The sequence below is a fragment of the Gouania willdenowi genome, chromosome 9 (genome assembly GCF_900634775.1).
Source record: "Gouania willdenowi chromosome 9, fGouWil2.1, whole genome shotgun sequence".
NCBI lineage: Eukaryota > Metazoa > Chordata > Actinopteri > Blenniiformes > Gobiesocidae > Gouania > Gouania willdenowi.
Genome location: NC_041052.1, coordinates 33675265 through 33694104, shown reverse-complemented (window position 1 = coordinate 33694104; position 18840 = coordinate 33675265). Strand labels below are relative to the sequence as shown.

The 18840-nt window shown below is 39.8% G+C and overlaps 1 protein-coding gene across 6 annotated transcripts in view; it reads right to left on the bottom strand.

Moving 5' to 3' along the window:
* LOC114469592 (uncharacterized) overlaps positions 1–18840 on the bottom strand; it is an 84804-nt gene that overhangs the window by 52118 nt on the left and 13846 nt on the right. For 4 of the 6 annotated variants that reach the window (XM_028457228.1, XM_028457231.1, XM_028457232.1 and 1 more), the window contains exons 3-6: positions 16055–16245; positions 11800–11966; positions 9791–9916; positions 8877–8965 (exon numbers count right to left, since the gene is read on the bottom strand). In XM_028457228.1, the coding sequence (XP_028313029.1) occupies positions 8877–8965; positions 9791–9916; positions 11800–11966; positions 16055–16245 (573 nt within the window). Of the gene's footprint in view, positions 1–8876; positions 8966–9776; positions 9917–11799; positions 11967–16054; positions 16246–18840 lie in introns of those variants that run through there. The other 2 variants (XM_028457229.1, XM_028457233.1) reach the window with 2 other exon arrangements.

The window sequence follows — 18840 nt, the reverse complement described above, 5'->3', positions numbered from 1 at the left end:
TTTGTTCTTAAAGAAACTCTTGGAGAAACAATTAGACAAAATAACCTAAAAAAACGTTTGAACTGTTTGAACTCATAAATGAAAAATAAACTGCACATTTCTTCATTTATCACCATGCAAGAAAAATATCCATGTTTTAAAAACATCTAAAATAAAAATATAAAGAATATAACCTTACATTCCTAGTAGAATATATCACGTATGTCCACCTGAATAAAGATGGTCAGTATTACCTTTAGGCCAGAAAAAAACAACAAAACTAAACTGTGAAAGAGCTCAAACGAGTCCAAGAAATAATTACAACTTTCTGTCCTCCATAACTTTCTCGTGGTACAATCATCCTGTGAGTTATCACGGCTGCAGAGGCTCCTGATGAAATGTGTTAAATACTTGGAGGTTTCAAGTAAAAAAGCAGCACGGCGGGGAGGGGAGGGGCACTCTGGCTTCTTGGTCTTCAATCTTAGTCCCTGGGAGGCCCAAGCCTCCACCTGCTGTCCCCGAGTGATGCTCATCAGAAAGGCATTTACCCAGTGCCGTGGCTGCAGGCCCCTTCATTAGCCAGCATAATTATTTGTGCAAGTGGCGTAGGGCAAAACTGGCCCTGCATAAACAAATAGAAGGGCCGGAGGACTGTGAACAAACACATTAGAGGCAATCAACAGAACAAACCTGAAAACAGAGCCCAGATGGAGAGATGGACACTCAAAGAATAAAAAGTAAACCAGCAGGCCGATAGCATCACTGTGCTAGTGCTAACCCTACCTGCACACATGTCCCTCTACCACCTGTCTTTGAATCCAAATTTGATGGATTCTGATTTTTAAGTGTGTCCACATTTATAATCTTTGATCCTCTTCATCATCAAATCATGGCTTAGAGAAGAACCAACATCCAATTCCTTTTAAACCCTCCTATTATCCTTGGGGTCAATTTCACCCACATTCAATGTTTATCATTAAAGTTGACTTTGTTTTTGCTTCATATTTCATGACTTTGTTCATTTGATGGGTACAAACAATTCAGCATAAAACTTTCACAATGATATTTTTTCAATGTGCTGAACGAATATTGCACGCTTTGGTGTTCCTCTGGGGTCAAATTGACCCCAATCGGTTTTAGCTGTGTCGGTCTATGTGAGACCCATATATGACTTTACATCCCCACACCTGCAGGTGCAGAGTTTATACTTTTGAGATGATACATGACATTTGAAAATAAAAATGAGGTTTTGGAACAGCTCTTTCACAGTGAAAGTGACGTGGAGAAGCATGTGTCTGAGACAGAGGATTATGTTCAAAAGGAGCCGTAAATAAATGTTTATGAGGAAGGGAGGTCACAAATATCAATCAGTATGAGAGTCATTAATGTGCACTCCAAATTAGAAAAGATTAGGATTAAAGATTTCCAAGATACACTAACTCAAAAACTGAAAGTTTGACCTGATGGTGGCGCAGCAGGAAAGGTCATATCATCATCACAACCAATATTATTCATACTCAGGTGGTCGTTAATGTTGTCAGTAAATTTGAGAAGAGTTGGATGAAAACTATTCAAAATAAATTAATTCTAATATAAAAGTGTGTCCTGATGGTGGCGCTAGAGAGAATGTCATGGTTTCATTTTCAAGGGCTTATTTTTTAATTCAACAAATAGAGTGTCTGATACAAAATCTTGGTCAACAATTTTCTGAAAATGAATTTCTGGAGGCAAATATCTCTGGGGTGAAATTGACCCCCATGGTAAAATGTGTTAGTAATATTTGAGGATAATAGAAGAGTTAAAATATTGTTCCCAGCTGAACGTCAGCAGATTTTTCCTTCTGTGTTTTCGAAGCTCAGCTAAATTGCTCGCGAGCGGGATCAACATGACGCCTGATGCACAAGTCTGAGAAAGAATTTGGAAAGTGACAAAAGCATTGAAAAGACAGCTGTGCCAAAAGGCTAATGCATCAGATTTAGCACTGAGAAAACTTCCAGCCTACTACCTCTGACAAGGATTTTAAGAAGATCGTGGCCTTTAGCTGTGGAAAATATGTGCATTCCTCTAAAAATGTTTGATTTACTGTTTTATTTCGAATAAATTGCAAATGCAATAATACAAAAAACAACATTAGAATAATAAAAAAAGATTTGATGCAGATGGCTTCCCTCCAGAAAAAAAAAACAACAATATCACATATATTACTGCATACACACTTTTTTGTGTTGGGAAGTGAGTGGGTGGAAGTATAAACTTATTAGTCCCGCCCCTTTTCCCACTAAACAAATAATATAATTTTGAGCATCCTGTTTTCTAACCATTGCTGCCGTTAATGAAAACATTTTGTCTCATCTTTATATGATTTTGATTATAATACACACAAAAAAACACATTATACATACTACATAAATATATTTCCTTTAAAATTGCTGGATATTTGTACATTCTTTAATTTCCACTGGCAAACTGTCCAGGAATCTTTTTCCACAAACTGAAATACAAAAGCTTTTCCTTGTTGTTTACACACTCGCAGACCTAAAATTCATTTTACTTCTCAGTTTGTAAACCCCTTTCCTCTCAATAAATAATTAACTTACTATTATTACTATTAATATTAATTAAATAATTGCACTGATGTTGTTGTACTTGTTGCAATCACAGATAAAGCTGTATTATACCAGGGTTCCAACAGCTTTAATCAAAGTAAATTCAAGACTTTTTAAGACTTTTTAAGCATCCGCAGGAAAAGTGAATATTTTATTCTAAAGAGCTTTTGAATGTTTTCAGGTAATAATTTATCGGACTGTTTTCTATATCTGTATGAAAAACTCAATAAATACAGTGATAAAAAAAAAATAATAATAATAATTTAATGGCCTTAAATACAACTTGAATTGTTTAAAAAATGACTAAATGTGGAAATTTAAGTAAATTTGACTTGAGGAACAATGGGTTGGTTTGATCTAAATATATTGTTATTTAAAACCAGCCCTGCTCTACTGAGGACTGCAACACTATTTGACGTTTAAAGTAAAAAAAAAAAAAAAGGATCTGGTTTAACACAGAGTCAAACATAATAATATTAAATGTATAATACGCTTTCACCATCGATGGGTATTTTAATAGCATAAAAGTAGAGAAATGTATAGAAAAAAAGGAACTTTAAGATATTAATCAATTCTTTTATGGATTCTGTATTAATGTATAACAAAAAGCAGTTTATTGACTTAAAATGTAAGGTCTGTGCGTGTGTGTGTATGTGTGTGTGTGTGTGTGTGTGTGTGCACTCATCCTCTCGTCCTTCTCACACTTCATCAACTCCACAGCATGACACGTCTTCATCTGACTCAAACTTTCATCTGCCAGCGTTAATTTCTGAGCTTTTTAAAATCAAACACAAACTCACTGTCATGAATATTTGAACAATGTGTTTGTAGAATGTCACAACAACAGAAGACTTTCCCATTACCCTGTGAAAACTCTCAAAAATCGACTGCTCACTCGATGCTTTTATGACTGTACACCTATTTGTTATACACAAGTGAATTCAAATATGTACAGAAAGATTGGAAGGAAAAAAAACAAATTTAGCACCTGTAACGTGCCACTGTAGGGTGGAGTAAACATGTTTTATGAAAGAGAAGATAAGTCATTTTTTATGGGCGATCAGAAGGTTTGAAGACCAAAAATTATTTTGTTTTATTCTTCCATTATTCTTTTTGTTTTTTTTAGAATGTTTTAAAAAAAAAAATTAAAGGGGGAGGGGTCGGGAGGTTCTCAATATTTACTTAATTGCAGTTTTATAAATACGTAATGTACAATTAATAGAAAATGCTGGTTTTTACTTCACACATTTGTTTTAAAATCTTCCTCAGTTGTCCAGAAAAATGTGAAATTGTCCATCCGGCTTAAATTTCTATGCTTATATCAATTTCAACATATTTACTGCCATTTCCAATTTTAAAAAATGCCCTTCTGTGTGTACAATATATGTTTATATATGTAAGTAGCATTAGTCAGAATGTATTAATGTAAAGCAAGAAAGTATGTCCATAGCTCTAAGATGATGAAATTACATATGCTAAGTTGTTTACTGAAGGACCAAACATGTTTCAGACCCAAATCCCGACAAACCTTTTCCCAATTTTGAGGAGCTGGCATGTCCACCAGAGAAGATGTAGCAGATGTTTTTGTGTATTCTGAGAGAGTCGGTGGAGCTGTATTACTATACTAAATATCAGTTTCCTATGTGATGTAATTACTGAGATATTGGAAGCTGAAAATAAGAAAAATAAGGACTCAAGAAAATCGACACATCCCCACATGTGGTGTTCTAACACTTTTGACCAGTAGCGTATTATACTATAACATACCACAACACATGCACCAAACCTCAAACAATGTCACAATGTTTCAGTTAAAATAAACATTTAAAAATGGTTAATTTGATATTAAAATGTGACCACGTGCAGCAGTATTTAACTTTACTAGGTAATAACTACTTCTGTCATATGTACATTTATATTTGTGAGTTTGAATCCTGGAAAGTAAATCAGATTTTAGATCGACCTTATTGGTGACTGAGGGCCCCTCACATGGTACATGCGGGCTACCTGGTGCCTGCGGACACCGTGTTGGTGACCCCTGGTCTAAAACATCCATAACCAACCATTTATTATTAACTGTACCACATCCTTTTGTATAACTCCAGTTGGTGCACAAGGGCAGCAGAGGATTGTTGTGTGGAGTTCTCCTATTTTTTATAGGTTGGTGTATATTTTATATTTGTTTCGATTTATCACCAACCAAACCCCCTGTATTTATGTTGAGGAATTACTGCATTTTTTTGTATTTTATTTGGGGCGGATTAATCTATGAAAATATAGGGCGTGATGTGTGTTACCCACGTATGTGTTTATCTGTACGGATGTCGGTGAAGCTGAGCTGGTGAGTTATTGTGTAGATGTTAAACCTGTGTTAACTACTTAAATGTTCATGTGTGCAGTTCATACAGTCGTTAAAATGTCCGTGTTGTTAATGTTGTGGGTGTGTTTGTTTTATGTCGTTACAGTTGATTACCTGGCTGGCAAACGACACGGTTACTGTGCTAATAATAGTTAGGGTTGAATGGAAATAAAACTGTTAAAAGACAGCAATCCGATGTCCGAGCTTGAGTGACACTTTTCACCAGTCAAGCACACCCTTTACGGTGGGAGTTAGTGGATTAAAGGTAGTTAGTCCAATAAAACCGTACAATTATTATGGGCACTTGTTTCCCATCTGAAGCATATTTACATTTACAGCAGCTCAAATGAATGAGGAAATCGTGTTGGAACGCACAAAACAATACATTAACTAACGTGAGAGTTTCACGATCCCCCGTAAGGACGAGTTGACTTATTGTATAACGTTTATCTTTACATTCAACATGATTTTCAGACTTAAACCCCGTTCAGTTCCACTTGCACTTTCTCTTCCAGTGATGAAGACGCACTGAAACTGACTGATGCGTGTTTGCACATCTCACACAACTACATTAGTCAGTCTATACGTTGTGTCCATATCATTACCGCACACACCACAAGCTTCTTCTTCTGCTAACTAGGCAATCACTGCCATACTTTATTCAGCCAATGATCTAACTCTTTCCTCTCTAAGTGCAATCGAACACACGCACACACACTTACACGGATACACAATGTGAAACACGCACCGCACACTTTAACAAACGCACAGTACACAAACCATTAACGGCTAATTCCATCTAATTTATTTAGTTTTCGGGAAAGAATCATTTAAGGCAGAACTTCCCAAAGCCCCTTCAGTAAATGACTCTCATACAATTTTACTCTCTTTTCAAACACAATTAAAACATAATATATAAATATATACACACTGCAACCGGCATGCATATAAGGGGTTCATTTTAGAGCCTGATATCAGGTCATTAGTAACCCACCATGACGCTGTGAAGTTGGGGTCCGCTGGCGACACACAGGCCCCTGGCCATTTATTCTATATTAAGTCCTTAATGGCCCCCCCCTCACACACACACGCACACACACACAAACTCTCTCTCTCTCTCTCCTGACACTCAGCGTGTAGGCACAGCGCTGGTAAAATATGCACAGAAAGTCCGGTGCACACACACAGACAAAGCCATTCAAATGAATGGTTATTTATTCGCTAAACGAGGATCTGGGTGTTTAATGTTCCTTGGACGTTAGGTAGTTTTGTGAGGGAGGCAGAGCCATACCCCTACGGCTACAGACATCATTTATTTTACACATAGCTTAATACTGCACGCTATGCAGCCGCTGAGAAAAATGGGCTTTGGAAGTAAGATGGAGATATGAAAGACAAAATGAATATTTTAGAATTTTTGAAGGGGTGGGAGAGAGGAGACTGACAACAGAGATGTTATTCGGGTGTGTGTGTGTGAGATATTAAAGTTTGCAGGAGAAAGATATACAAAGGGTAGACTTTAGTGTGTGTGTGTGTGTGTGTGTGTATGTCGCTCTCAGATGTCCATCTACATCTCATGTAAATGTAGAACATCACAACACCTTCCTTAATCAGGCACAGCGCAGGTCTCATACATTTTAATCAAACCACCAAAACCATCAAAAGTTACTTTGGTCCAGAACTTCCTTAAAGCTGTAGTATGTACATTTTGTTTTTGTTTTTTGTTGCTTCATTTGATCAAAAATCCATAATGACCTTTGAGCATATTGTAATTCAAAGTGTTCTGAGAGGACACTGGACATTGCGATATATCGCGATATCAATGATTACAAATTTCACCTTTCACCAAGTAAAAAATGATATATTTATATATATATATATATATATAAACTTGCATGAACAAGTAAATGGTAACTATCTGTAATTCCAAAAGTTTAACTTTTGCTTCTACAACAGATTCTGATTCTGTTAAGTTCTTAAATTCTTTAAAAAATAGTAACCACATACATCTATAAAAGTGGCCAGTATTTATTATGAAAATAAAGTGCAATCAACTTCCAGCTAAAATGCATTGAGGAGTCGGAGTGAGGTTGATACGATAATCGCTTGGTGAAATATCGTGATATATTGCCGAATCCATTTTTTCTTACACCCGGTCCCTTACTGTAATTGATTGTGCATCAGTGTTATCTTATTGTACTTATGATGATAAAGATGACGTTCAAGATTTACTTACTTTCAATACCTAAGTAATTTTTCATGCAATTACTTCAGTACTTTCACTTAAGTAATATTTTGACTAAGAACTTTTACTTTACTTTTGTATTAGAGTCAAATTTGACAAGAAGTATTTGTACTTTCACTCAAGTAATTCAGTTGAGTACTTTGTCCACCTCTAGCCCTACAGTAAATATAAATAATTAAGGAATCTTTCACCATCACCCTATCTTGATTCTTTTAAGAAAAATTAAACCCCAAAACGTATTTGCTGAAAACAAATGTATTTTGTTATGAAGTACTGTCATTGATTAATTCCTGTATTAGAATTTAGCACATTTTATTAAAATGTTAGCGCGATTGCCGGGCTATGACAATCCAATTTTGCTATTGGTTGGTGGAGTGTGACATTTTGATGGTTTCTTTCATCACCAACCATCATTATTAAAAGCAATATGCAATTTTTAATCCAAGATCTCCATTTGTTCTAAGAACCCCAACAATACAGTATTTGAGGTTTATTTTCCCAAACTCGCCTGTTTTCTGGAGTTTTAGCCCTCTGAAAAGTCACTTTCATTACCTCTTCTAAAAACACGCTGTTTTTGGGCCTTCATGAATATGCATGAGTGGGCGTGTCTGTAGACGCAGACTCCCATTGACTAAAGTTACCCCTGGTAGAGGGAAACGCTGACTTTTTAGGGCCTCCAGCAGTTGAAATTCGGATTTTACCCAGGAATGATTAACATTCTCGGACTCGAGGGGACCAGACCTTTCCCCTGATACCTCAATTGGACCAATCCGAGCACTTTTCCAGAATCAATGGGAGAGTCTTCCAGGCCCGCCTACCAGGACTCTACCCAGGGATGAGGCACCCTGCCTGACTAAAGGGGACCAGAGATTCCCCTGGTCCCATTGATGGGACTGAACGACAAGCACAGACTTCCAGGGCCTCCAGCGGGCATATTCGGCCTCTAGTACAGTGCACATATCCGGACTCGGGGGAATAAAACCTGTCCGCTGATGCCACTTTTTGACCAAAATTAGCACTTTTTTTCAGCCGGAAAATTGTAAGTTTCAGCTCAAGCGGGTGCATTTCGGACTCTACCCAGCACATATTCAGACTCGGGGCACCAGTCCTTTCCGCTGATACCTTGTTCGGCCCGATCCAAGCACTTTTGGAAAATCGATGGGACATGGGAGAGACTTCCAGGCCCCGCCCACTAGTCAGGATTCTACCCATCTCGCTTGGTACATGAGCAGCAAACATAAAATCCAGACACTGGGTCCTGAGAGGCTCTGAAGGTAATAGAAATATATTTGTCCGTTGTTCAACGCAGTCAAAAGCAACACACCTTTTGTGACGATGCGCTGCCTTCGCCATGTTTGTTTTACCTGTGAGGTAGTATGAGAGGGAGGAGCTAACATTCTTATGTAGAGTGGGAGGAGCCTGGATTGTCAGGAGGAGCAGCCTTTGCCCTCTTATAAGGGGGCAAAAATCTAACTCACCCATTTGGAGCTGACTTTTTACAAAATGTGGAATAGCAAAAGAGGGAAGAAACCAAATTTTTTCAACTTTGGCCTCTGAGTGAGGCTAAATGAATGGATATCACTGCCCCTTTAAGCTTTTCATTGCATGTTGTAGTAATAAATACCTGATAAGACACAAAATGTGATTTTTTTTTTTTTATTATCATGAGGTGGCCTGAAGCACTTACCTCCATATCTGTAGTCAGTGAGGTCAGTGCCACGGTCATCTCTCCATTGGAAAACTCCTTCAGCTCCACGGCCAGTCGCGTCATCAAGTCTACACCAAGTCAGCACACACAAACACACACAAACACACTTTACAGTTATAGGAAACACACCCAAAGGATACAAAACAGTTTCACAACAGATAGGAGAAGCACACACAGAAGAATGAATGGCGTAGTTTAACCACAAACAGAGTAATCACATGATGTACTGGGATAAGTTAATGAATGAATGTATTTGACTCTCATATGATAAGTGTAATGTGAGTCTAATGTAAGAACGAAATAATGAAAGAAAAACACAGAAAAACAATAGGTTGAAACACGGGAATGAAATTGTTATAGTGTATACTATAGTGACACTTCAGCAAACCAATTTAACTTTTGCTCACTTTTAAACTAAACATGATGTCTAATAAGTTTCTAAGTCAGAGATGGGCAACTTTAAACACAGCAGAGGCCTCAAAAATGATATGGCTGAACTCCCAGGGCCAAAATAATATCATTTAAGTCAACATTTAGAATAATGACCAATCTGAGCATTAACACAGGAAAGAATAAAGGATTTGTGTGTGTTTTTGTTGTAATTTAGTATCTTTCTCTGTTATCCTTTTGCATGTATTATGCAACTTTTGGGTAATTTTGAGTATTTTGGATGTTATCTATTATTTTTTATGGGGTCTTTTTTGTTAATTTTGTGTATTTCTAGCTTCCTATTTCTTTTGTGTGTTATTGTTCATGTTTTACGCATTTCTATTGTTTTTGTTGTCATTTTTTGTATATTTCTGTAAATGTATCATTATTGCGGTTTTTGTTTGTTTACTTTGGGGGGTGCAAAAAATAGACACAGTGTTTATTAAAGACCTCCAAAAATGCACCTTCTTCATCAGGTGGACAATCTGTGGTTTCCCTCCATTGATCCAATGAACTGATCAGGTCCTCCAGCTTTGCTGAGCGACGGCCTTCCTTTATCCACAGGGCATCTCGTTGCAGTTGTAAAGCCACTTTAAACACACACAAAATATTACATTTTAGCGCTGTAAAAATAAATCTATAATCAGGCTCTTGTGCACTATCTCGACAAAGATTGGAAGATGTTTGGGCCAATCCCAACCAAACCATTCATTGTGTTTTTAAACCTTGCAGTCTGATCTTATCAAGATGTTTGGTAAAATGCACTTTGCTTTCACAACACAGTAGATTGTGTACAGAAGGTGAAATACAGAAGTGAAATGTAAAAAATAAAATAAAGCTCTTTCAGTTTATGGACAGTCTACCAATGTCAAACTTAAGGTCCGGGGGCCAAATCTAGCCCTTTAGTGCATTGAATTCAAGAAAGTAATAATTACAGAAAACATGAATCATTGTAAATGAGCAACTAATTCAGTTGTAGATATCTCAGTCCATCCAACTACACAAATTCAATGAAACTTCACAATATTTGCAGGACTCAGTTTTCTCATACTTATATCACATGACAGCAGTGATTTTTTTTTTAATCACAAATTATTGAAAGAACTTAAATTGTTCCCAAAATCCTGCAATTTTCCTCAAATTAGTCTAAAAGATTGGTCATAAAATCAAAGAAATTTAAGTGAATTAGAGAATAAGGTAATTTATTGCTTAGATGTTGAAAGTGCCTTACATACAGTACTTTATTCATCATTTATACGTGGAAGTACAAGCTACGGCACATTAATGTTGAAATTGCTTGTTTTTCCCGCCTAAAATCTGTGGCCCACCTAAGATCAAACTGGTCTGTATTCAGCCCATGAACCAAAATTAAAGTATTTTACTGGCACCAAAAATTATTTACACACATTCAGAAACTTAAGTCAGATTTTTCCACGACTGTTTCGACTGTCAACTGCCAGTCTTCGTCAGAGGTGTCTGCTGAAACAAAGTGGATTTCCTAAGGAACATATTATTCAAAAAGAAGACAAAAAAAATCTTGTATGGCTCTGATTCAGGTCTTACAATAATTTTATCACCAAAACAGAAACAAAACCAATATTTTACAAAGCAATAGGATTATTCATAATTATTACAATTAACTGATTTCCCTTTTATTTTTTCCTATAAGGCAGTGTTTCCCAAACTTTTCACAGTCCTGTACCTCTTCAGACATTTAACCTGAAGCCACGTACCTACTACTCCTGCACACATAAAAAACATAATCATGTAATGCAGTGTTTTTCAACCTTGAGGTTGTGACCCCGATGTGAGGTCGCCTGGAATTCAAATGGGGTCCCCTGAAATGTGTAATTATTTATAATAATGAAAGAAACACTGATTAAAAAATTATTTAAAGTATTAGTATTTATTATTCAACGCCACTCAAAAAACAATCTTAAACAACTGTATTCTATACTTTCACTTTCTCAAATATAAATGTAGTTCAAACAAAATGCAGAATAAAAATAGCTGAGCTGGCGAATCTTGTTACTTTGTCACTAATTGTGTGTAAATGTGTGATATTAAAATGGGGTCACGATCAAAAAAAGGTTGGAAATCACTGATATAATGTCACTAACAATGTATCCCGAGAGTAAAATTTGTCTCTGAATTCTATCTATCTTGCTGAGAAATAATATATAATAAAAAAAATAATAAGGCTATAAGGAAAAGACTTTCTGAACAAAGATAAATGTGTACATTCTCACATTTATTTATTTATTTTAAAGGGGAGGGGGGAATAGATCTGATGATGGACTCCATTATGCATGTTCTTCCTTAACTCTTCTTTACTCACATTCACCACCCCTCATCTCTCTTGTTCTGCATCTCTCCTAGTGGGAGTTAAGCGAGTCATGTTAGGGGATTTGTGTGTGTCCTCTTGTATCGCCCCATTACTCGCCCAAGGGGGGGGCGCTTGCTCCTCTCTCACCTCCGAGAATCTCCCCCAGCTCTGCTCGGATGTGCTCGGCTGCATCTTGAAGAATCTCTGTGGCGACTGTTGTCACCGTGGACACAGGGTCATCATCCTCTGCATCCCGCTGTCCGTCATCATGGACCACTCGGAGGAAACTGGACTGAAAAGAGCGATACTCAGAGCTGGAAAAGGGAGGAAACGGGGTCCATGAGAGATGTGGAGGCAAACTGTGGATAAGCCATGATTATGTTTGAGATACTGTATAAGTATAAACACAGCTTTGGATAATAGAGGATGAACAGTACACACCACGGTTTGGGTACATTACATTTTTCAATTACAATTAAGGCTTCAATTTTCTATGTTCAATTACAACTGAATTCAGAGCTTAATTCACCGCAGCAAGATCTGGCACCTCCCTTCATAGGATCTTTTTAAGCATTACATTTGGACAGTAGCATCTTTTATTGAGTTAAAATCACTGGAAATGTCATTGTACACACAAAATTGAATGTAAAAATGAGCGCGAGTGAGGAAGAGGGGGCAAAGTCAGGCCACGCCCCCACATTGTGTCTAAACTTTGATTTTGCGCAAAAATTCTTTCTCTGTCAGCTTGGAAAACAGTAAAAATGGCTAACTAAGCCAGAGCTAAAGAGCGGAAAAGAGCAGCAACACAGCAGCAGTTAGCGTAGCGAGTAGCAACACATGCAGCAATGATGCTAATGCACGAGAACCCGCCTCCAACAGACAGGACACAGGAGGCGAACTATCCAGGGGACATGAGGAGGGCTCAGGGACAGAGAGAAGAGAAAGAGACAATGGTTAAAGTTCTTATATAGACATTAAGACCAGGGAAGTTTGGACAGAGGCTCAGTTTGAAGCGAAGATGAGCAGCAACTCTTGGCTTATGTAAGACTAGTCAATTTCATTACCTTCCCATTATCAATCAATCAATCAATCAATCTTTTATTTGTATAGCGCCAAATCATAACCAATGGTATCTCAAGACACTTTACAGTAGAGCAGTCTTAAGGACGGACTCTTCATTTAATGGATACACACATATATACGTATATACACAAACATATGTATCCCACACCCAACATGAATTCATCATGGCGGCAAGGAAAACCTTCTGTTAAGCAGCAGGAACCTTGTGTGGATCCCATTCCTATGATGAACAGCCATCCACGTTATGCTGTGTTGGGTGTGTGCAGAGAAAAGGGTGGAGACAGAGTTGTTGAGACTCTGTAACTCCACACTGAGGATCCCACGGACCTGCAAGACAAAAGCCAGAAGGAGTACAGGAGCAAACACACAAGGGAAAAAGCAGACATAGAGGGAGTGTTCGAGAGAGGAATGGGACCCTCTCCGGTCCCTCGCGAACCTAAATGACCTCTCTCTTAACGCCCTCTCCAACCTCTCTCCAACCGAGCATGCCAGACCCCCCCGGCAGTCTATGCCTATTGCATCTTAACTATGAGCTATGAGCTGGTTCCTAACTAAAAGCTTTACCAAAGAGGAATGTTTTGAGCCTTCATTGATACATACAGTTGGGTATCATCAGCATAGCAGTGAAAGTTAACAGAGTATTTTCTCATAACATTACCAAGGGGGATCATATAAAGAAGAGGATTGGACCTAGCACAGAGCCCTGAGGAACCCCGTAGCTTACTTTAGTGTACACAGAAGACCTATTATTCACGTGTACAAACTGATACCTATCAGATAGGTAGGACTTAAACCAGTTTAGGGCAGTCCCTGTGATTCCAAGTAATTTTTCTAATCTCTATAGTAGAATATAGTGATCTATAGTGTCAAAAGCTGCACTAAGATCTAATAAAACCAGCACTGAGAGTCGTCCTTCATCTGAAGCCCAGAGTAGATCATTAGTTACTTTAACTAAAGCCGTCTCTGTGCTGTGTTGAGCTCTAAAACCTGACTGGAAGTCCTCGAACAGGCTGTTGTGTTGAAGGAAGTCACAGAGCTGAGCCGCCACAACTTTCTCAAGAATCTTTGAAATAAAAGGAAGATTAGATATAGGCCTGTAGTTTGCTAAAGTGCTGGAATCAAGAGTAGGTTTTTTGAGAAGGGGTTTGATTACAGCTACTTTAAAAGACTGTGGCACGTAGCCTATTGATAGGGATATATTTATTGTCTCCAACAAAGATGGGCAGACCAGGGGAACAACTTCTTTAAACAGCTTAGTTGGGATCGGATCTGAAAGGCAGGTCGATGGTTTGGAGGATGAAATAATAGAGTTAAGTTCCTGAAGTCCTATATGTGTGAAACAGTTTAGGTTAGGCCTATTTACAGGTGAAGGCAGGGAGTGGCTAATTTTATCTCTAATCTTGTGAATTTTATTGTTAAAAAATGTCATAAAGTCCTCACAGCTGAGGGCTAAAGGAATCATGGGCTCAATAGAGCTCTGACTTTGTGTTAGCCTGGCTACAGTGCTGAAAAGGTACCTCGGATTATTTTTATTTTCTTCAATTAGTGAGGAGTAGTATGTAGATCGAGTATGTCGTAAGGCTGTCATGTATTTACTATGGCTTTCTTGCCAGAGTATTCGTGACTCCTCTGTTTTATTGGAGCGCCACATTCTCTCTAATTTACAAGTTGTTTTTTTGAGTGTGTGAGTTTCAGAGCTAAACCACGAAGTTTTCCTCTGACGTTTAATAGTTTTTTCCCTCAATGGGGCAATTGAGTCCAAGGTGGATTTTAGTAGACTAGCAGAGCTATCGACAAGCAGATCCAGTTGAGAGGGGTTATAATTAATATCATAGTTATTTATTGGATGGTGCACTGAGTTTAAGGCAGCAGGAATGGCCTCTTTAAATTTAGCCACAGCACTATTGGACAGATTTCTACTCGTAACTATTTCATTGCACAGTGCGAGATCCTCTAGGATAATGTTAAAAGATATTAAAAAGTGATCTGATAGCAGAGGATTTTCAGGGTAGACTTTTAGTTCATTAATATCAAGGCCATATGTTAGAACAAGATCAAGAGTATGATTTAAACGATGAGTAGCTTCATTAATAGTTTGAAAAAAGCCAACTGAGTCTATTAGGGACATAAAGGATGAGCTCAGGCTATCACTATCTTTGTCAACATGGATATTAAAATCTCCTACTATCAGTATTTTATCAGAACTGATATAAACTCAGAGAATTCTGACAGAAATTCAGAATAAGGGCCTGGAGGACGGTAAATTATCACAAATAAGACTGGCTGGCAGGTTTTTGATTCGGTATGAGATAAATTTAGAAACAGGCTTTCAAAGGAAGTGTAATTGGCCTTTGGTTTAGGATAGATTAGGAGAGAGGAATGATAAATAGCTGCTACACCACCTCCACGGCCTTTGTCTCGTGGCATATGAGTATTTAAATGACTGGGAGGAGTGGCTTCATTTAAACTAACATATTCATTTTGATACAGCCATGTTTCAGTTAAACAGAATAAATCAAATTTATTTTCTGAGATAAGGTCATTTACTAGTAGAGATTTGGATCTCAGTGATCTAATATTTAATAGAGCACATCTAATGGTTTTATGTTTTTGGTGTTTCTATATTTGAGATTTTAATTTTTTTCAGATTTTTATAATTGATTGCTCTTTTATTTGATTTTATGTTAAAATCATTGTGAAATTTGGGTCGGGGATCCATTAAAGGATATACACTCAATGTGTTATAATAAAAAAAAATATCTATCATTTAATTAGTTTTTTATCTCTTGGTTACCTTGTTAGGCTTCCTAATCAATAAAAATATTGGTATCAATATTTTTGGTGTGGGCGTCTGAGCATTTTTTACCACTCGATTTGTTTATTTATTTTTTTTTAATGGTAAAATGATCCTCCAGAGAAATGACAGGTAGTGTAAAAAGTAACGTGGTTCCCCAAGGTTGCGTATAATTAAATTGTAATTGACCTTTTCTAATAAATTTCCATGCGAATTACAAAGTGAATTATATGAACTCAATTACAATTCAATTATGAACACAGCAGCAACAGATTTTAAAAAAAATTACAATTTCAATTAAAATTACATCATAATTGTAATTAATTATCAATTACAATTATAAATGACCACAATCCTGACACATGGAATCAAATATGTACGATCTCGTTAAAACATCCACACGGGTCTTTGCTGGAAACATCCACTGTGTAGGATGCTGATGTGTGCGATTGTGTGTGTGTGTGTGTGTGTGTGTGTGTGTGTGTGTGTGTGTGTGTGTGTGTGTGTGTGTGTGTGTGTGTTCACCTCTCCAACAGCCCATCTCTCAGCAGGGTGATGGAGAGCCTTCCATCCTGATGGAGCCTCACCAGGTCCACGTCATCCCTCCACAGCAACAAGCTCTCATTGATTTTAACCCTTTGCAGATACCTCAGTGTCTCCTCTGGAAGCACGGCATCACAGCACAGCACGGGCACACAAACGCCACCTGAAGCCTGCTTTCAAATCATAAAGAAAAATAAAATAATCAATGTGCTGATAAACAAGGGTGTTGACATTATAACGTTACAAGATGTATCGAGGGTATGAGTTTAACGGCCGACTACAAATCAGATGGTTATGTGTTGTATTCCTATTGAGTTCATAACCAGAGTAAATATGTAACAGTTAAAGGCTGTGTTTGAAATGTCATACTAACGTACTACTCATACTAAGTGTGACATCCAAATGAGTATGTAGTGTGTTAACATTAGATAATATAGAAAGATTGAGTATGTGAGAAATAGCCGGATGAATACTTAAGGTTCTATTTCATAATATTTTGTGAGATGTCTCACTATGGGATACACACTCCCTGTAGCCCTCAGAAGCACTGGTAAGTATAAACGCATTGCGTGGACCACAACAGGTCGAGAAGCAACCAGCGCTTACCTTGCTCTGCTCGGTTAGTGCTGCTCTTTACAGGTAAGTGAAATTCAGAGCCCCAGCTCCGGCTGTCGGTTCTCCTCCAACGTTGTCACTTCGGCGCACGTTGGTCCTCGCGCAGCTCTCCCGCTCACGGTATCTGTTAGCCACTTGAGCTCGGCACCGACAGGTCCAGAGCTCCCAGACATCACCACTTGATGCCTCCGGGCTTGTGTGTGCTGTCCTTCATTGCCACAAGGTGTGAAAACCTCGAGCCTCAGCGACCGTTGACTGCTCCTTCCAACGTTGCCCCTCCGGTGTGCACATTGGCCTTCAACGGCCTCTCACTCCGGTATGACCCCGGTGACAGCCCTGATGCTAGGTCTGTGCCACAAGGCCAGAGCTCACCGACTCCAGCACATCTGCTGCCGTCCCAGACCGCTGCTCTTGACGCCCTCCAGGCAGTAGATCTCTCTCCCGAGTCTTCACCACCATGTAAGGCCCGGTTCCAGCTCCTTACCATGGTACCCAAGCTCCCAAAATTCAGCAATCCAGTTGCCATTAAAAAAGAGTCAACACTGTCCCCGACGTCTCGGATTTCTGGAGCACGTTGTCATGCATCCCTGCTAGCACCTGCGTTAGCCACCACATGGTAGCATAAAAGCTAATCCACCTGGTTTTCCTTCCTGCGTCAAGCGGCGATGGAAACCGAGGCTCCTCTCACCGAAGGGACGGGAAGCTGCTGTTCATGGCCCCAGCTGGGGCTCCCAGCGGCGTGCCGTCTTTCTTCCCTCTTTGGAGGAGGAGGTTTTCACACCTTCCTCCTCTCTCTCAAGCCTGGACACCGTGGAGCTGTGAAGGCCCGCGGTGATGCGCCTCGCCATCCCGTGACGCACTGTCGTAATGGAGGCCACTAGGTCCCGCTATGTGAGTAAGCTTCTCGGTTTTCCCAGAGATGTTGCTGAAAGTGGCGCATCCATGAAAGGACCGCCCTTTCAGTGGAAAGTCTCATGTGACAGGCTCCTCCACCCTTGACTGTGAGGATGTGGACAGCCTCGGACATCTCAGAATGCCAATGGTGGAGCCGCTGGTTGCAGCTCACCTGTTGCCATGCCAGCCTGCTCTGTCTCCCTGGACACCCATGCTACCGACCGGGACGGACTATCTTCAGTCGTACCCATTGGGCAGCGGCGCTCTCAGTGAGAGCTCTAAATGTCCTCTCCCTCCTCACAGCTTACGAAGCTGAAGTGTGTGAGGGTTTTCACTCGGTCTCAAGACCCAGCAACAGTGGAGAACATTTTTGTCTGTACCAGGTGTGTATCTCCGCACTCCGTGCAGGCCTTGGGTAGCATGATGAGCAAAATGGTGCTTCAGGAACGAGCGTGTTGGCTTGACTTCACTAGGCTTTCTGATGCAGAAAAGAGCCACATCCTCAATGTGCCAGTAGTCCCGGATGGGATATTTGGCCGAGCGCTGGTTTTTGTGCAGCGATGCTGCAGAGAAAAAAGAGAGATGATGAAGCTCTCCGTCTGTGTCTTCCACGGAAGCCCCCGGTCTTGTTTCTGTCCTCATAGAAGAGACCGTCTCAAACTGACCCCCAGGTTTCGCTGTTTAAGTCACTGTGCTCGGCCGCTCCGCAGTCCGCTCTGCCTCAACGAGGCCCCCCGGGCTGGCCTGCGGCCGCTTGGTCTTAGTCTCCGCTTGGCGGGAGGCCTCTGCCTTCTCCGGGTTGGGTGCTGCAGAGCTCCTGTTACCACACTGTCCCCGGAAACAAGCGGTACCACTAGCTCGTTCCTGGGGGTATGGCTCTGCTCCACTGGCAGATGGCGCCGCCGTGACAGGGTTGGCTCCTCTGCAGTTGGGCTGCCACGGACATAAAGCCTTCCGGTTGAGCCTTCTGGTAGTGTGCAATCTGTCACCTCAAGAGGGCGCCATTACGCCGCAAATAGTTTCTCTGGCCACTGGCAGATTGCCTCCGGGAGAGGGCGCCACTGTACCACGGCCGGTGCCTCCCAGGTTGAACAACCCGGAGCACTTATCCACCATCTCCGTTAAGTGAGAGAAATGGACAGTGATTGCGGCTCCACCATGGGTGCTGCGGACGACAACGAAAGGTTACAGGCCGCAGTTTGCGGCTGTCCCTCCCCGTTTTGCGGGTGTAATACACACCAGGGAGACCCGGCCCGTGT